The sequence below is a fragment of the Bacillus rossius genome, chromosome 1, assembly GCF_032445375.1.
Source record: "Bacillus rossius redtenbacheri isolate Brsri chromosome 1, Brsri_v3, whole genome shotgun sequence".
NCBI classification, from domain to species: domain Eukaryota; kingdom Metazoa; phylum Arthropoda; class Insecta; order Phasmatodea; family Bacillidae; genus Bacillus; species Bacillus rossius.
The window spans coordinates 125,386,564-125,403,656 of NC_086330.1; the positions used below are offsets into that span (position 1 = coordinate 125,386,564).

Here is a 17,093-nt window from a genome sequence, read left to right on the forward strand (position 1 = left end):
AGTTCTGGGGGCGTTCTGGGCAGGGCGGATCACCTGTGAGGGTTTTGGGTGGTACGGAACACCTCCCGGTTGAATGGCAAGTCAAAATTTTTGATAAATAATAAAAAAGGCCATTTTAACGCATTTGTGACGTCATGAAAAGTCATTATTATAACAAATGTTTTGTCCGCCAGCTAAAAGTTTGGTGGAGGGAAAGGTGATCCCCCCCCACCCAACCGCTCCGCCCACACGTCCGCCACTGTTTTGGAATCCAGCACCGATTGGACTGCTTGCATTCGGATATCAGAGATTTTTTAAATAACAATGCTCAGCCAAAGGTCTCCTTTTTATAACTTGTTTTAAATATTTTTGAACTGTATTCATTGTCGACGGTTGACATCGGACGCAACATGCTTTTTTGAAACACGCTTAAAAGTGAGATGAATATAAATATTAATTTTTTGTTTAAAATATTTATACCAATTTAACACTTAAAAGTTTTTCATGGAGTAACCCAACGTAGATCGTAGCTTCTTTGCTTCTGATTTATTTTTATTAGCTAGTGGATAGGTAAAGAATGTGATCGCAAACTACACAGTCAAAATGTATTTGTGACTCCAAAGATTAAACGGTTTATATTTGCTAATTGAAATATCAAAACTTGTGTCATGGCAGATGCAAGAAGTGTGTTGTTGAGATTGTAAGATTTCATAGTTAGGCCTACTCTGTATGTATAAGCTACAATTCAATTAGTGATTAAAATTTCGTTTCATTTGCAATTAAATATTTAATTAATTTTGTGTGTTAAACTACTTATTTGAATTTAATAAATATAACAAAAAATGTTTTGGTTTTGTATTACCATTTAAAAAAACTGTATACCCATTAAATAATGTCACAATTATAAATTTAATAGTATCAACTCTAAGCGTTGTAGAGTGTTGGTTCAAGGTCACAATTAAAGAGTAATTCAAACTGTTTTAGATAAGCGCATACGCGAGTGCAGCTTTGTTTTTTACTCGCTTGCAGAGCCACATAGGCAAAATGGTGACTCCTGAGAGTACTTTCCCCAATTTGTAGAGGGTGAACCTGTAAACTTTATTTGGCAACAGGATGGAACCCCTCCCCGTTGACATATCTTTGTTCGAGCGTGGCTGAACATCAAATTCTTTGACCGTTGGAGTGGTCGTAATGGTCGAGACGACAGAACTCTTTTTTTTCGCTGACCTCCACGTTCAACAGACATAACGTCATGCGATTTTTTTTTTCCTTTGGGGCTTTATAAAAGATCGTGTTTACGTTCCGCCGCTACTTAATGATTTGCCAGAGTTGAGACACAGCATTTAAGAGACTAGTGCTATCATTACTCCGGGATTTGTTAACCAAAGTGTGGGAAGAATTGGACTTTAGGTTGGATGTGTGCCGGACAACCAGAGGTGCACTTATTGAACATTTATAAGAAATGATAGGTTCGTTTAACATCAACTTGATGTATGGTTTGTTAAAAAACAGTTTGAAGTGAACTTTTATAATATACCGTTTGAACTGGGACATTCTTTTATGGACATGCCGTTACATTAGGACATGCTGGCAGCGGTTAATGCCAGTGTGCGTGAGCCGAGTCGGTCCAGGGCGTGACTGGTGCATGCGTGCACGTGCAGGGCCAGGCCGGGGACAGCGCGGTGGGACGCGTGCACGTGCGTGACCTGGACGACTGGGACCTGCCGGACAAGCAGTTCCAGTGGAGCGGCCAGGAGCACCCCCTGTTCGCGCTGGACCAGCACTCGGGCATGGTCACCATGAGGCGTGGCACGCCGAGCGGGAGGTAAGGATAAGAAACTCCCTAGACTCCCCGAGGACCTGCCGGACAAGCAGTTCCAGTGGAGAGGCCAGGAGCACCTCCTGTTCGCGCTGGATCAGCACTCGGGCATGGTCACCATGAGGCGTGGCACGCCGAGCGGGAGGTAAGGATAAGAAACTCCCTGGACTCCCCGAGGACCTGCCGGACAAGCAGTTCCAGTGGAGCGGCCAGGAGCACCTCCTGTTCGCGCTGGATCAGCACTCGGGCATGGTCACCATGAGGCGCGGCACGCCGAGCGGGAGGTAAGGATAAGAAACTCCCTGGACTCCCCGAGGACCTGCCGGACAAGCAGTTCCAGTGGAGCGGCCAGGAGCACCTCCTGTTCGCGCTGGACCAGCACTCGGGCATGGTCACCATGAGGCGTGGCACGCCGAGCGGGAGGTAAGGATAAGAAACTCCCTAGACTCCCCGAGGACCTGCCGGACAAGCAGTTCCAGTGGAGAGGCCAGGAGCACCTCCTGTTCGCGCTGGATCAGCACTCGGGCATGGTCACCATGAGGCGTGGCACGCCGAGCGGGAGGTAAGGATAAGAAACTCCCTGGACTCCCCGAGGACCTGCTGGACAAGCAGTTCCAGTGGAGCGGCCAGGAGCACCTCCTGTTCGCGCTGGATCAGCACTCGGGCATGGTCACCATGAGGCGTGGCACGCCGAGCGGGAGGTAAGGATAAGAAACTCCCTGGACTCCCCGAGGACCTGCCGGACAAGCAGTTCCAGTGGAGCGGCCAGGAGCACCTCCTGTTCGTGCTGGACCAGCACTCGGGCATGGTCACCATGAGGCGCGGCACGCCGAGCGGGAGGTAAGGATAAGAAACTCCCTGGACTCCCCGAGGACCTGCCGGACAAGCAGTTCCAGTGGAGCGGCCAGGAGCACCCCCTGTTCGTGCTGGACCAGCACTCGGGCATGGTCACCATGAGGCGCGGCACGCCGAGCGGGAGGTAAGGATAAGAAACTCCCTGGACTCCCCGAGGCCCTGCCGGACAAGCAGTTCCAGTGGGGCGGCCAGGAGCAACCCCTGTTCGCGCTGGATCAGCACTCGGGCATGGTCACCATGAGGCGTGGCACGCCGAGCGGGAGGTAAGGATATGAAACTCCCTGGACTCCCCGAGGACCTGCCGGACAAGCAGTTCCAGTGGAGCGGCCAGGAGCACCCCCTGTTCGTGCTGGACCAGCACTCGGGCATGGTCACCATGAGGTGTGGCACGCCGAGCGGGAGGTAAGGATAAGAAACTCCCTGGAGTCCCCGAGGACCTGCCGGACAAGCAGTTCCAGTGGAGCGGCAAGGAGCAACCCCTGTTTGTGCTGGATCAGCACTCGGGCATGGTCACCGTGAGGCGTGGCACGCCGAGCGGGAGGTAAGGATAAGAAACTCCCTGGAGTCCCCGAGGACCTGCCGGACAAGCAGTTCCAGTGGAGCGGCAAGGAGCAACCCCTGTTCGCGCTGGATCAGCACTCGGGCATGGTCACCATGAGGCGCAGCACGCCGAGCGGGAGGTAAGGATAAGAAACTCCCTGGACTCCCCGAACACCTGCCGGACAAGCAGTTCCAGTGGAGCGGCCAGGAGCAACCCCTGTTCGCGCTGGACCAGCACTCGGGCATGGTCACCATGAGGCGTGGCACGCCGAGCGGGAGGTAAGGATAAGAAACTCCCTGGACTCCCCGAGGACCTGCCGGACAAGCAGTTCCAGTGGAGCGGCCAGGAGCAACCCCTGTTTGTGCTGGATCAGCACTCGGGCATGGTCACCATGAGGCGTGGCACGCCGAGCGGGAGGTAAGGATAAGAAACTCCCTGGAGTCCCCGAGGACCTGCCGGACAAGCAGTTCCAGTGGAGCGGCAAGGAGCAACCCCTGTTCGCGCTGGATCAGCACTCGGGCATGTTCACCATGAGGCGTGGCACGCCGAGCGGGAGGTAAGGATAAGAAACTCCGTGGACTCCCCGAGGACCTGCCGAGCAAGCAGTTCCAGTGGAGCGGCCAGGAGCACCCCCTGTTCGCGCTGGACCAGCACTCGGGCATGGTCACCATGAGGCGTGGCACGCCGAGCTGGAGGTAAGGATAAGAAACTCCCTGGACTCCCCGAGGACCTGCCGGACAAGCAGTTCCAGTGGAGCGGCCAGGAGCAACCCCTGTTCGCGCTGGACCAGCACTCGGGCATGGTCACCATGAGGTGCGGCACGCCGAGCGGGAGGTAAGGATAAGAAACTCCCTGGACTTCCCGAGGACCTGCAGGACAAGCAGTTCCAGTGGAGCGGCCAGGAGCAACCCCTGTTCGCGCTGGACCAGCACTCGGGCATGGTCACCATGAGGCGTGGCACGCCGAGCGGGAGGTAATGATAAGAAACTCCCTGGACTCCCCAAGAAGCTGCCGGACAAGCAGTTCCAGTGGAGCGGCCAGGAGCAACCCCTGTTCGCGCTGGACCAGCACTCGGGCATGGTCACCATGAGGTGTGGCACGCCGAGCGGGAGGTAAGGATAAGAAACTCCCTGGACTCCCCGAGGACCTGCCGGACAAGCAGTTCCAGTGGAGCGGCCAGGAGCAACCCCTGTTCGCGCTGGACCAGCACTCGGGCATGGTCACCATGAGGCGTGGCACGCCGAGCGGGAGGTAAGGATAAGAAACTCCCTGGACTCCCCGAGGACCTGCCGGACAAGCAGTTCCAGTGGAGCGGCCAGGAGCAACCCCTGTTCGCGCTGGACCAGCACTCGGGCATGGTCACCATGAGGTGCGGCACGCCGAGCGGGAGGTAAGGATAAGAAACTCCCTGGACTCCCCGAGGACCTGCCGGACAAGCAGTTCCAGTGGAGCGGCCAGGAGCAACCCCTGTTCGCGCTGGACCAGCACTCGGGCATGGTCACCATGAGGCGTGGCACGCCGAGCGGGAGGTAAGGATAAGAAACTCCCTGGACTCCCCGAGGACGTGCCGGACAAGCAGTTCCAGTGGAGCGGCCAGGAGCAACCCCTGTTCGCGCTGGACCAGCACTCGGGCATGGTCACCATGAGGCGAGGCACGCCGAGCGGGAGGTAAGGATAAGAAACTCCCTGGACTCCCCGAGGACCTGCCGGACAAGCAGTTCCAGTGGAGCGGCCAGGAGCAACCCCTGTTCGCGCTGGACCAGCACTCGGGCATGGTCACCATGAGGCGCGGCACGCCGAGCGGGAGGTAAGGATAAGAAACTCCCTGGACTCCCCGAGGCGGGAAGGACGTCGACATCTGCGTCCTGTGCCGCGATGGTTTTATTCTTAGGACACTTTCATTTTTAGAACAAGAGACTTAGGTGTTATTGATTATTCACGTAGATAACATCATTTTCAACAAATACAACACTTACTTGATGTACATTTACAATATAATAGTATGTAATATGAATGAATGTCTAACTACTGGGAACAATTAAAATAAATCACCAAATTTGTGTGTGTTAAATAAATGTACTAATGTCGTAATGTAATAATTAGTTACTGATAACAGTTGCAGTATCAGAAAAAGCTGAAATTTTTCACAAACATATTTATTACTATTTTGTAATAACTCCATGCTAAATAATTTACATTTATGGAATTTAATATAGTAAAAGGTTAAATTTTTAATCTGGGTTGAGATTTGATTAAATATGCTGATTAATTTTTTGGTTTACTTGGGGGTTTAAAAGTAAATTATTTATCATTTTTTTGGTGTATTGACATGCTTTTTGGTGTTATATCTGTTATTTCGGCTTTACCGCAATTCATCATATAATATTATCCCTAGTGATGAGAAAGTTTGTATGGAGCACTGGCCATGCGAACAGGTGGAGAAAACCGAGAGAAATGCCACCAGCGCTTGGCCACGTCCTCCATGTTAACATTTTCTGCTTGAAAAAAATATGAGAGTGATCCAGCTGGGAATCAAACTCGGATCATTGCGATGAAAGGCAAGATATCTCAACGCTGGATTTAAAGACGAACAACGATGGCTTCATAGAAGTTTTATAACACATAAGTTCAAAAAAAATTCCTGATAAATCAATTTCCACGGATGCCAGCTAACTTGCCAGGATTGTATCACGTGAATGGTTTCATATTTAACAGACATTTCTGCGACTGTTTCGCCTGGCTTCTTCATTCAGACCTGCGTATAGTTAAGTTCACTTTAATATTGTGTAAGGAGAAGCATCGTGTAGGCGTACTGCACCAACAAAACGTGGGAATGTCACTAAGTAACAAACGAAAAAGCATTTACATAACTCCGTCAACAAAGTGAACTCCAATTGTCGCCAGAACATCCCTATGTATTTCATTTGCATCCATATTGGCATGATTTTACATGATTTTGTTTCAGCCAGTTATTGGTTAGCTTCTAAAATCACAATTATTAATAGTGATATTGTGATCTTTAAAACGCCCTGAATAGTATATATCTGAAGTGCACTCTGTTGTTACAGCCCACATGAAAGCAACTCACCACCTAGACGTCATGTTCATAACAGAACAACGATATGGCTCCACCCACAAGTGCTTCTGTATTTTCTGGAGAGTGGAGAACTTGAAAGCCACTAATATCTTGGCCTAGACGGTGGCGGTGTCTGGTCGTCCCACCTAATTTAATTTAGATTTTTTCCAGGTACAACTTGCAGTTCAAGGTGTCTGACCGCAAGCATGGCCAGTACGACGTGCCTGCGAACGTGACCGTGACCGTGAGGGACATCTCCCACGAGGCGGTCGTGAACTCGGGCTCCGTGCGGCTGGCCGGGGTCACAGACGAGGACTTCATCGCGCAGTCGGACGCCAAGGTGCGCTGTCCTGGGTGGTCGAGCTGGTGTGCTTCCATTTCCCCCACTCGGCGCACTCCGTCATCATTCCACCCCTCATGTCTTAACAACGCTGATGACGATCCGCATAATCCCGATTTCCGATGATTCCTGTTGAACATCTGAAATAATCAATTGGGCAAATCCATTTAAATACTAAGATCTATATATAATTTTAGTTCCCACGGGTATACTTTGCATTTCGATAAAAGGCGCACACTTATCTACAAAAGTCAAAAAAAAATTAATAATAATGTTTAGGAGAGCAGTAAATATCTTTTGACGTGACGTCTAGTAAATCGATAAACGCTGGCTGCACGCGCGAAAAAGGATGACTAATTGTCCCGTTACACACATTGTCCCATTACGCTTTGTCCCGTTACGCTCATTGTATGCTTGCGGCGCATCTATCTCTCTTCCACTCGAGTGGAACAACCATCGATTTGACTTTTTCGAGGCACATTAAACTTGAAACACTCCCATTCGTTTTCTACTTTTCCTATCATCGTCCTATCCTTAACAGAATAACACAGATTGGAAGAAGTTAAATAGCAAACATGTATAAACGTTATAGTTAAAATAATCTCTTAGTTAAAGTAATAAACATATTTGAAATAATGAGTGCAAATAAAAGTAAATTTATCAATTAAATTGTAGATTTAATTTCACTTCTTTGTATCCATACAAAATAGTGATAATTCAATAAAAATTATTCAATTTTATTCATAAAAGTATGCAATCATTTCATCAATGTTTTGTTATGACGTCACGTTAAACTATTGTCCGTAAACCTACTTTACAGACAACCAATTTTTTTTTAGAAATTCATTTTATAATTCACAAAGTATAGCTGTCTACCTTCCTAGAAAATTAAATAATTACAGAGATGAGTACAAATATAATGTTTATTTACTTCAATTAAAATGGTTGTCATTCGTAACATGCTGGGTTGGGGGGCAGGGCCGCAGCAGACTGGACCGCCTGCGCGACAAGCTGGCGGAGGTGCTGCGCGTGGGCAGGCAGGACGTGCTGGTGTTCAGCGTGCAGGCGAGCGAGGCCGCGCCCCGCGCCACGGACGTGCGCTTCGCGGCCCGCGTGTCGGGCGCGCGCTACCTCCCGCCCGTGCGCCTCAACGGCCTGCTGCTCATGCACAGGGAGGCGGTGCGTAGTCGCTTCATCTGCGAGTCCACCCTGTATGCACTCCAACAAACCCTCTAACTTTATCATTAATGATATGCTGAACATTAATATATTGTGGGGATCTGAAAACACTGCATATACAGACGATCTGCATAAAAACTCTCATAATATATACCTCACTTGGAAGGCTTTCCATCCAAAGTATACACTTTTCAAATCACTGCAAAATGTTTTGGATTTAGTCACATTTCCAGTTTAAAGTACTTTAATTAATAAGAACCAAAACTGTGTGTACTTATCAGGTATGTTGCAATGAGATTAAACTTACTAATGAGTGAGGTTCTTCTTTGTAATAGGGGTTCAGTTAGAAGGTAAATCCCAGTATTTTCAGATACCAAGGAACCTCGGTGGCAAGTGGTCAAATCACTCGCAAGGCAATTCTGGTTTTATTCCCGGCTGTGTCAAATCCGAATTTTTTGTAAGTCGGATACGATCCAGACTTTGAATTGAGAAGGTACCAATGCGTTATTCTCACGTCACCACCATTCATGTCTCTAATGCAGTGGTTCCCAACCTTTTTTTGATCAGGGACCACTTTAATTTCATTATTATTAGCAGGGACCACAAGGTTAAAAAATAATCTGTATCAATCTAGAAATAAACTTTAAGCCTAATCGTTCAATGTTAATCGAAACGTTTAACATAAGCAATCTAAAAAAAAAAAAAAACAATAAGTAACAGTGTTATGATTGAAAACATATATTTTTAGTACACAATTTAGTTTGCATCAATGAGATTTTTGAGCTTGCATCTTCTGTACAAGATCCTGAATTCTTTGGGTAATATTTTTGCTCAAAGCTACACGCATATCATCACTTACTTTCAGTCGATTCCTGGATTTGTTTTTAATTATCAGTAATGCAGAAAATCCTTGTTCGCATAAATAAGTTGTTGAGAAAAGCATAAGATAGCGCAAAGCGATTTCTCGAATTTTAGTATATGAAATTTCTTTCTTACACCAAAACGTCTCCAAAGAATCATATTCAAAATCGTCCTTACAATTCCTGTCATTTTGTAATTCAATAAGATCTTCTTGGATTTCTTCTGAAACTTCTCTAGCGTTAGTGTCAAATGGTTGCGTATCAGTTTTTGGTCCACACTAGCTTCTGTATTGTTATATTCTGGGAAGAAACGGTTGAATTCATCAACCAACATTTGCAAAAGACATTTCATGTTTTTTGTATGCTTTCCCTAAAAATGACATATTTTTTGTCGTCAAGGAGTGCCTTCAATGTTGCAAACGCACTCTAATTGCCCTCGCCAACTTGACTTATCCATAACTTAAGTTTGCAAATAAAAGCACGAAGTTTATCTTCAAAATTAAAAATATTTGAAAAGCCTTCTAATTGTCTGTTTCCTGAACCTTGCATTTGCAAGTTCAACTTATTTAAGTGTGTAAAAATATCCACAAGATATGCCAAATGCATCTGGGATGTCAAATCAGAAAACTGTACTAGTAAGTCTTCCATTATTTTCTCACCTAGAAAAAACTCAATCTCTCCTCTCAGCTCATATAATCTTTCCAGCATATTGCCTTTCGACAACCAACGAACCACTGTGTGAAAGAGGAGGTTCTCATGTTTGGAGTCCATTTCAGTACACATTTTGTTTTTTAAAAAGGCGTGAATTTAAGACACGGCTTTTAATGACATTTACTACTTTTATGGCCAATTTCATTGTATCATTAAGGCATTTAAGAAGAGTCTTGGAAGCTAACGCCTGGCGATGAAGGATACAATGCTATGTTAATGTTGACGGATTCCTGGGATAAAGTTGCTAGACCGGAATGTGATCCTAACATCGCAGAAGCACCATCCGTACAGAAACCGACTAGCTTTTCCCACATAATGCTATATTTCTGGAAATATCCAGTTATTATATTCATGACGTCGATACCTCTTGATGTCATTTCCAGTTCCTGAAAAAACAACAGTTATTCTTTGATTATGATATCGTCGTCTAAAAAGCGGACAAAAACAAGTAAATGAGCACAATTATAAATGTCAGTGGATTCATCGCACTGCAAAGCGAAGAATGGCGACATTTTAATTCTTGAAACAAGTTGCTCCTCGATATCATTTGACATGACAATGGATGAATCGTTTCTAGGTGACGTTTTAATTTCGCTGGCTTCAAGCCTTCGTTCGCGAGAACAGTTGCGCATATAACACATTGTGGTTTTATTTCTCCATTACTTTCTATCGAAGTAAATCCAAATTTAATGTAACTATTATAATATTTTCTCTTAGGCGGCATTTTCTGAAAACAAAACCAAAATGCAATAGAATGTACACTGTTATGTTTAATGCCAAGTAAAAGAATAAAAAATAATATAGCTAAATTTTTTCATAATTCATAAAGTAAATCATTAAATAAATAAATATAAACTGGCTTCCAAAAAATTCTAACCTCGCTATCATTTTTTTTACAAACTTAAATCTTTACTTAACAATTTAAAAAATAATGTTGTCTAATCGTTAAAAACAAGGTTCTTGGTAGGTACCTTAAATTTCCCTTAACCCTCTTGGTGCCAGCCTCAAATTGTCTCATTCTATGACGGTTAGACTGAAAGTGCCAAGTCATTTTTAAATGAATTACATATCTGGAGTTAAATATTAATAACTTTTTTACCTTCAATAACCTTTTACCTTTAATTACTTTTTTACCTTTAATAACTTTTTACCCTTAAGTATGGAAGTATAAATTTTTTACATCTTAAAAATAAATAATTCTTTGTCATTTTTTAAGATTAAATAAAAACATATAATGCATTTTTTATTTATTTTATTTTAAAGTTCTCGTGAAAAAAGTTATATTATTTGTAATGGATTGGCGTGCGAGTAGGGCATGGTTATAAAAGTAATATTCTTGGAACTAAGGATTTCGCGGGAAAATATAATCACTACAACTATTACAAAAATGATTTTAAACGCACAATAAACAACAATAAATAATAACTGGCAATTTATAATATCCACGAAAATGCTTATTATTTTTTGATAAAGCAACTTTATAATTTGTTGGCCAGAAATATATAATTTTTGTAAATAATTGCAAAATAAATTTTTATAAGCAGGAATACATACTTATGTAGAAAATAATTAACACTTAATATTTACAAAAGAATCAAAATATATATATTTTTTTAAATTAAAGTTGAATTTCTCACAACGGAAAGTTAAATTCAAAACGAAGAAATGCGCACAAACGCAGTACCTATCTGTTTCACATGCTGTTCGAAAACAGCATGAGAACCCTGCTCTCTATCAGGGAAGGAAGACACAAGCGTGACAGCTCTGCTCTCTATTTTGAGAAAAAGCAACTCAATAGTAGGGCGAGTCAAACCGACAACGGTATAGTGCACTGCAAGTGTCGTAAATGCGTCTTTGAAAGAAAAAAAAATATTCAGGCCAATTTTTCGATCCTCCTCAAAGGCGATTTATCCGACTGTGGCATTAAAAGAGTTAACGGTGTTTTTTATTTCGTTAAGAAAAACCTAAAACAGCATAATAACAATTCAACCATTTAATGATGGCATATTTTTAAGAATTTTTGTAGCTGGCTCCACTTTTTAATTTGTGAGGCCAGTGTTCTTTTACTATCTTAATTTTTAATTTCATATCGCTTTATTTTATATATAATTAGGTTTTCAACTAACTGTACCTAACAGTTGTGAACATTTGTAATACACAAACACAAGAATCATACGTAAACTAACGTCCACATTCTGTTTTGTAATTCCATGTTTTTATTAAAAAAGTTTAACAGAGAAAAATTCGTAGCCTACTTACCCTGTTCATATTTTATCAAAATATCGATAATAATATTGAGGAGTTACAGATGTTGACTCACTAAACAGCTAAACAGAATCACTAACACAACACTGCTGAGTAAAACAAAAGAAAACGTGCGATCGACTGACCGGCTTGCACCATAATGTTTAGTCAGTTGCTTGCCCTTCCCCCGGTCGCATGCGTGCCGCGCTCGCTTTAGCTCACCGACGCGCGTTCATTCAAAGTTTGAAATCTTTCACGGACCATATTTTAGCTCTCGCGGACCACTGATGGTCCGCGGACCACTGGTTGGGAACCACTGCTCTAATGGATCCGATATTGACCAGACTTAAGGCCCAATGCATGTATTCAGATGCATTTTGAAAGTATGTGTATGGTTGAACTCAATTGTGGCCAACGCATTGTCTGAGGGCCAGTTTGTGGCCTGCCAAGTCTTGGACTATGGAATGACCCACCTGAAAAAGTGACTACTCGATAGGGATGGCGAATATTTACTGTCGCGGTGACAACCATGTCTCGTGTAGCTGTCGCGGCCGTAACTATCGCAGTGCCAGTACGCAACCCGCGACAGCGACAATTTCACATCACGTCACGCTCTCCTAGAGCCAACGCTAGGTGTGTCATGGGTCGCTAAGGGTAACAGCGCCGCTCAGTACATGGCGACTTGCCGCGGGAAAGTCGCCATCGACTGAGTAGTGACTCGTGACACGCATGGCGCTACTCGTCCATCAACACAGGAGCGACACGAACGTGGCCAGTTACTCTCTACAAAATAACATGTGAATTCAACCTAAATGTTATCATCTACCGTGAAATGAACAGGCATGAAGCCACAATTTTACTGCACCGAAGAGGTCATTATTATATTAATGTGAAGAATCTACATATCTAAAAATTCCAAAATAAATATTCTGTAGTTAAACATTTCTGAAACATAACTGGAGAGAATTTGCTTGTATAGAGAAATGTATAATGAAACGTGACAACAAAAAATATGGTTTCTCTGAGCATAATTATTTTCAATTATTTTAAATATATAATTATTGATGTCATGCAGGAAATATTAATAATATTTTAATAGCGAGATAAAAATATCATAATCTAAAAAGCTTTTCATTAGGAGAAATTTTTAAAATAGTTCTTCCATTTTCATGCACGAATACACGTGATTAAATTATTTGTTTCTAAAATCACTCACACCCAGATACATTACAAACATGGTTCTGTTTTGATGTCCGTCTAAATGTGCCGATCGTGGAGTTTCGGGACTGCGATGTCGCTATAAGCAACAAAGTCGCTGCGACTTGGCCCTGAGATTCTCACTCACGTTACTGGTCGCGGCTTGTCATAGAGACAAAAATTTTCGCTACTCCCACCACTACTACTAGACTGCTTTATAAACTGAGATCATACAAATGTGCCCCGTTCGTGCCGAATTTTATTTCAAATACGTAATTAAATTGACAGTTGCTTCCAGACATTACCCATTGCATACCTTCTTGTATACATGCAAATTAATGGCAGTCTATGAGAATGCACATGTGACTGTAAATGATTAAGGGCCGGTTTTATGACCCCCGGCTAAAGTTCCGGCTAAAATTTAACCGCAGGCTAGCTCTTATTTCGGTTTTATGACTCCCTGTTAACGTCTACCTTCTAGTTAAAGTTCCGGCTAACCTAGCGGGTCGATGAACCGGCCGCTAGCTGCTTAACCGGAGGCTAAGCAACACAAAATAAAATGGCGATGTATCAGGCGAGGTTAGTTGTTGATAGTGATGATGACTATTTGAGGAATTCTATTCAATATTTGCAGGATGCGATGGAATAATTTATTACTAAATATAAAATGCTTCGCCGTATTCGTCAAAGTTTTATTAAAAATTACATGACATGAAAGTGTAGTCACGCTTTTCTATTTTCGTCGAGTCGTGTATTATTATTTGACTTTAATTGATCACGAAGTACATAAACGTATGCAATGTATATAAACTTAAATGTTCCTGCTTAAGAATATGTGTAAATAAGTGAATTTTAAAATTACAAAACGAGGGTTATTATTACCTATAAAATGCGTGTTTTTGTGGAAGTTGTATCTGTGAATTTTTATTCGTAATACAGTGGACATATGCCGGGAATGAAATGCACTTCATACGACTTCAGACGTGGTTATAATTCAATGAATACAATTGAATGTGAAAATAAATGTTACCCAATTATCCCTTCCCTATCTTACAAACCTTTAGGTACTTATTATCTACCTGGCACGCAAGTGCAAAACGAAAACAGCACTGGAATTATTCTGCTTCCCGTATCCAAGTTTATCCCTTGATCCTATCGGCATGACCCTTTATATGTTGGTCTTGTTTTACATTAGACTTGCTGTTTTAATTTAGAATGTTGAAAAATCCTGGACATAACTCAAAATACCTAACATATCACGATACAAACAAAATATGTCAGGTCTTGTAAAAATGTATTTATTTCGTATACATTTTACAATCATAATTATTTCCCCAGTGAATATGTCTAGGATCTCTCGACCTACTAAATTAAAACAGCAAGCATCCTATACCACAAACTAATTCCATCAGGATCGGATTAATTTGGATACGTGATACGAAACTTTTAGTAAAAAAATGAAACCTACACCAGTGAAATGAAAATCGACAAGTATTTTCCCAAAACAGGGTCTATATTATTTGATTATGAAATAAATTTATGAAAGAAATAAGTGTTCTCTAGCAAAAATGTCATCCGTATTTATTTGTCTATATAGAATTGCCTACTTCGTTAGTTTTGGCTTAATATATAACCTAACAAAATCATGAGTTTCAATACGAGAGTAAAGTTGAAAACACACGGTTTTGAATCGTAAATTGTAATTTTATGGTTTAATACAAAGCAGGTTTGACGTCGAAGTATTTTTTGGTTAATTTAATTATATCTGTTGCAAGATAAAGTTCGCGGCATATTTCTTTACTGCAGCTATAAACATTACGAATCACAATACAAACAAACAGCTGACTAACATTCTACCAGAAAAAAAATTGTCATGCAACAAATGTTACCAAATTCTGGTTTATTTCATTACCAACACACCCATTATTACACCACACGCATCGTCAGGTTCCGGTTAGCCAACTGCAGGCTAAGTATGGGTCATAATACACCCCTCGTTCGTTAACCGGAGGCTAGCCTAACTTGAAGGCTAGCTAACCTGAGGATTTAGCCGGAGGTCATAATATCGGCCCTAAACCTCAAGATACATCCATTACCCAATGGATAAATATCTTTGACATTAGAGGGGTGGTAAATAAAAGAAAATTCCGAGTATGAACTAATAGTTACATTTTTAACACCAATTTAAAAACTAGTAATTTAATTATAGTGCTGTATAAAAATAAAAATTATAGTGCTTAAAAAATATTCGAACTACTATAATTTTAAAAAGTTGTTCAAATTTATTATAAATAATATTGGCAATGAAATGGCAATACAAAACATACATTGCACCATCATAGGTACTCAAAACTTCTCAAATAAATTGAATTTTATAATTTTTATGTCCTAAATTATTTTTTATTGCATTTCACCTTACTAATGTCAGGCCATTTTGGAAAATGACTATTTTGGTATCCTCCAGACTTTGTTGACTTGTAAAAACTTTAAATATGCACGAAAAAGCATATTTAGTGAACAATCATATTTAGATATCAATTACCGTAAAACTTCTATTAAACATAGATCGATTCTATTATGCGCCATCAACTAAATAAAATTTAGAATATCGACAAACAACAAACATACATCTTAAAAATGGTTCACATATTACTTTTACACTCTTCTGTATAAAGATGGCATTGAATATATTTTTATTTACATTCAAAGTGTTTTACATATCTTCATTTTTATCCAAAGTTCGCAGTAAAATTACATTACTGTACATACGGGTATCATACGCCTCCTTAATTTTCTTATTGCTTAAGGGCTTTAAAATGTCCTTCAATTGCACCATGAATCCATTAAAACTCCTTAGTAAATGTGTTTTATTCAAAATCGCATAAAAATTAAGGACCGATTGTGTTGTGTTTATTTTTTATTGTTTCGTTTTGGACTCTGGCAGTAAAGCAATGTTTCGCACATGCTTTTTATAAGTGTTTCACAATAGTATCTAACTCCTTCAAATACTCTTTGTACCTGCGTTTATTCTGCGAATGTTGAGGCAGCAGATTTTTTTTATAATTATAATAATAATTTCACTTATTGGAATCTGTGATTAAAAATGAATTCTATTGATATTCATGCATATATGAAGCCATTTAAATTTGAAATGAATAAAGGGCACCTTAAAAACTCCTGAAATGTTATCAATATAAAAAGTTAGGAACCGTGTCGTGTGAAGCTCTGTTCAGTTATCCCAGAGTGTGCGCCATCTACTACCTCCCTCTATAACCTAGTTAGGTTAGGGTGAAAGGTAGGACGACACTGAAAGCCTGTGGACCAAAGGTTCAATGAAGTGCTTTGATGTAAGGTTAGTTCAGACAAAAATTGGCTGACTGGTCATGTACACTTGTATCTTAAATTTTTGTTACACAATTTCTTTTTCTATAATTATTACTTGTTACATAATTTTTCTTTCTCTAATTATTATAATATTTTAGTTTTGTCGTTACGTTGTTCCAAAAAAATATATAACTTAATGCGTAGTTGACTTTAGGCGAAAATGTCCGACATGATTTAGTTCAAAAAAAAGGATTTTCACATGGTTTTATTTTTGAATGTTAGTAGATCATGCCAAAAAATAAATTTGATGCCGGCTTTTCTGATAGATGCGGTCACTGCATGGCTTCAGGGCCGATGAGGACAGGCCTCATACACCACAGCACAAGGTAGATTCAAGTGAACAGCGTGGCCGGCACTCGTCGACCGCTAATAACATAATAACAAATATATTTTATCACGCCCGGTGTTTCAAACATTACCAGACGTTCTTAATAAATATATCTGAAAAACTCACCACTTAGTGCGGTATAACAATGCTTAAAGCATGTTAAATTCACAAACTCCAACAGGTACAAATTATCACTATGTAAACATGGCGTCAAGGTGTTGAAAAAGGAAAGTTCTTTCTTGCTCACGGCAAGACGAAGAAGAACATAGAACATAGTACTAGTAGAGAATACTTTTGGAAATACAATATGTATCGATTATTACTTGACAATATTTTACCACAAAAGAATGAATTAACTTATAATTGATGAAATATTCTTTTACATATTTACTAAAATAATTAATTTAGAATAAATCTTGATTCATAATAAGTTTGAAGATACGTTGGCACAATAACAAAATTGATGTGTTACAAAAATTTTAATTTACACTTAGTTACAATTGTTATAAACAATTACAACTTTGTTCAGTAGTAAACTTTAAATATTTAAATATGACATATTAAATTAACAAATACCAAA

At 41.2% G+C, this 17,093-nt stretch overlaps 1 protein-coding gene across 1 annotated transcript in view; it reads left to right on the top strand.

The window, feature by feature from the left end:
• The window catches only part of LOC134534814 (neural-cadherin-like), a 200,582-nt gene that overhangs the window by 142,527 nt on the left and 40,962 nt on the right, over nt 1-17,093 (top strand). The window contains exons 13-15 of the mRNA XM_063373458.1: nt 1,641-1,804; nt 6,442-6,610; nt 7,589-7,789. Coding sequence (XP_063229528.1) covers nt 1,641-1,804; nt 6,442-6,610; nt 7,589-7,789 — 534 coding nt within the window. The remainder of the gene's footprint in view (nt 1-1,640; nt 1,805-6,441; nt 6,611-7,588; nt 7,790-17,093) is intronic.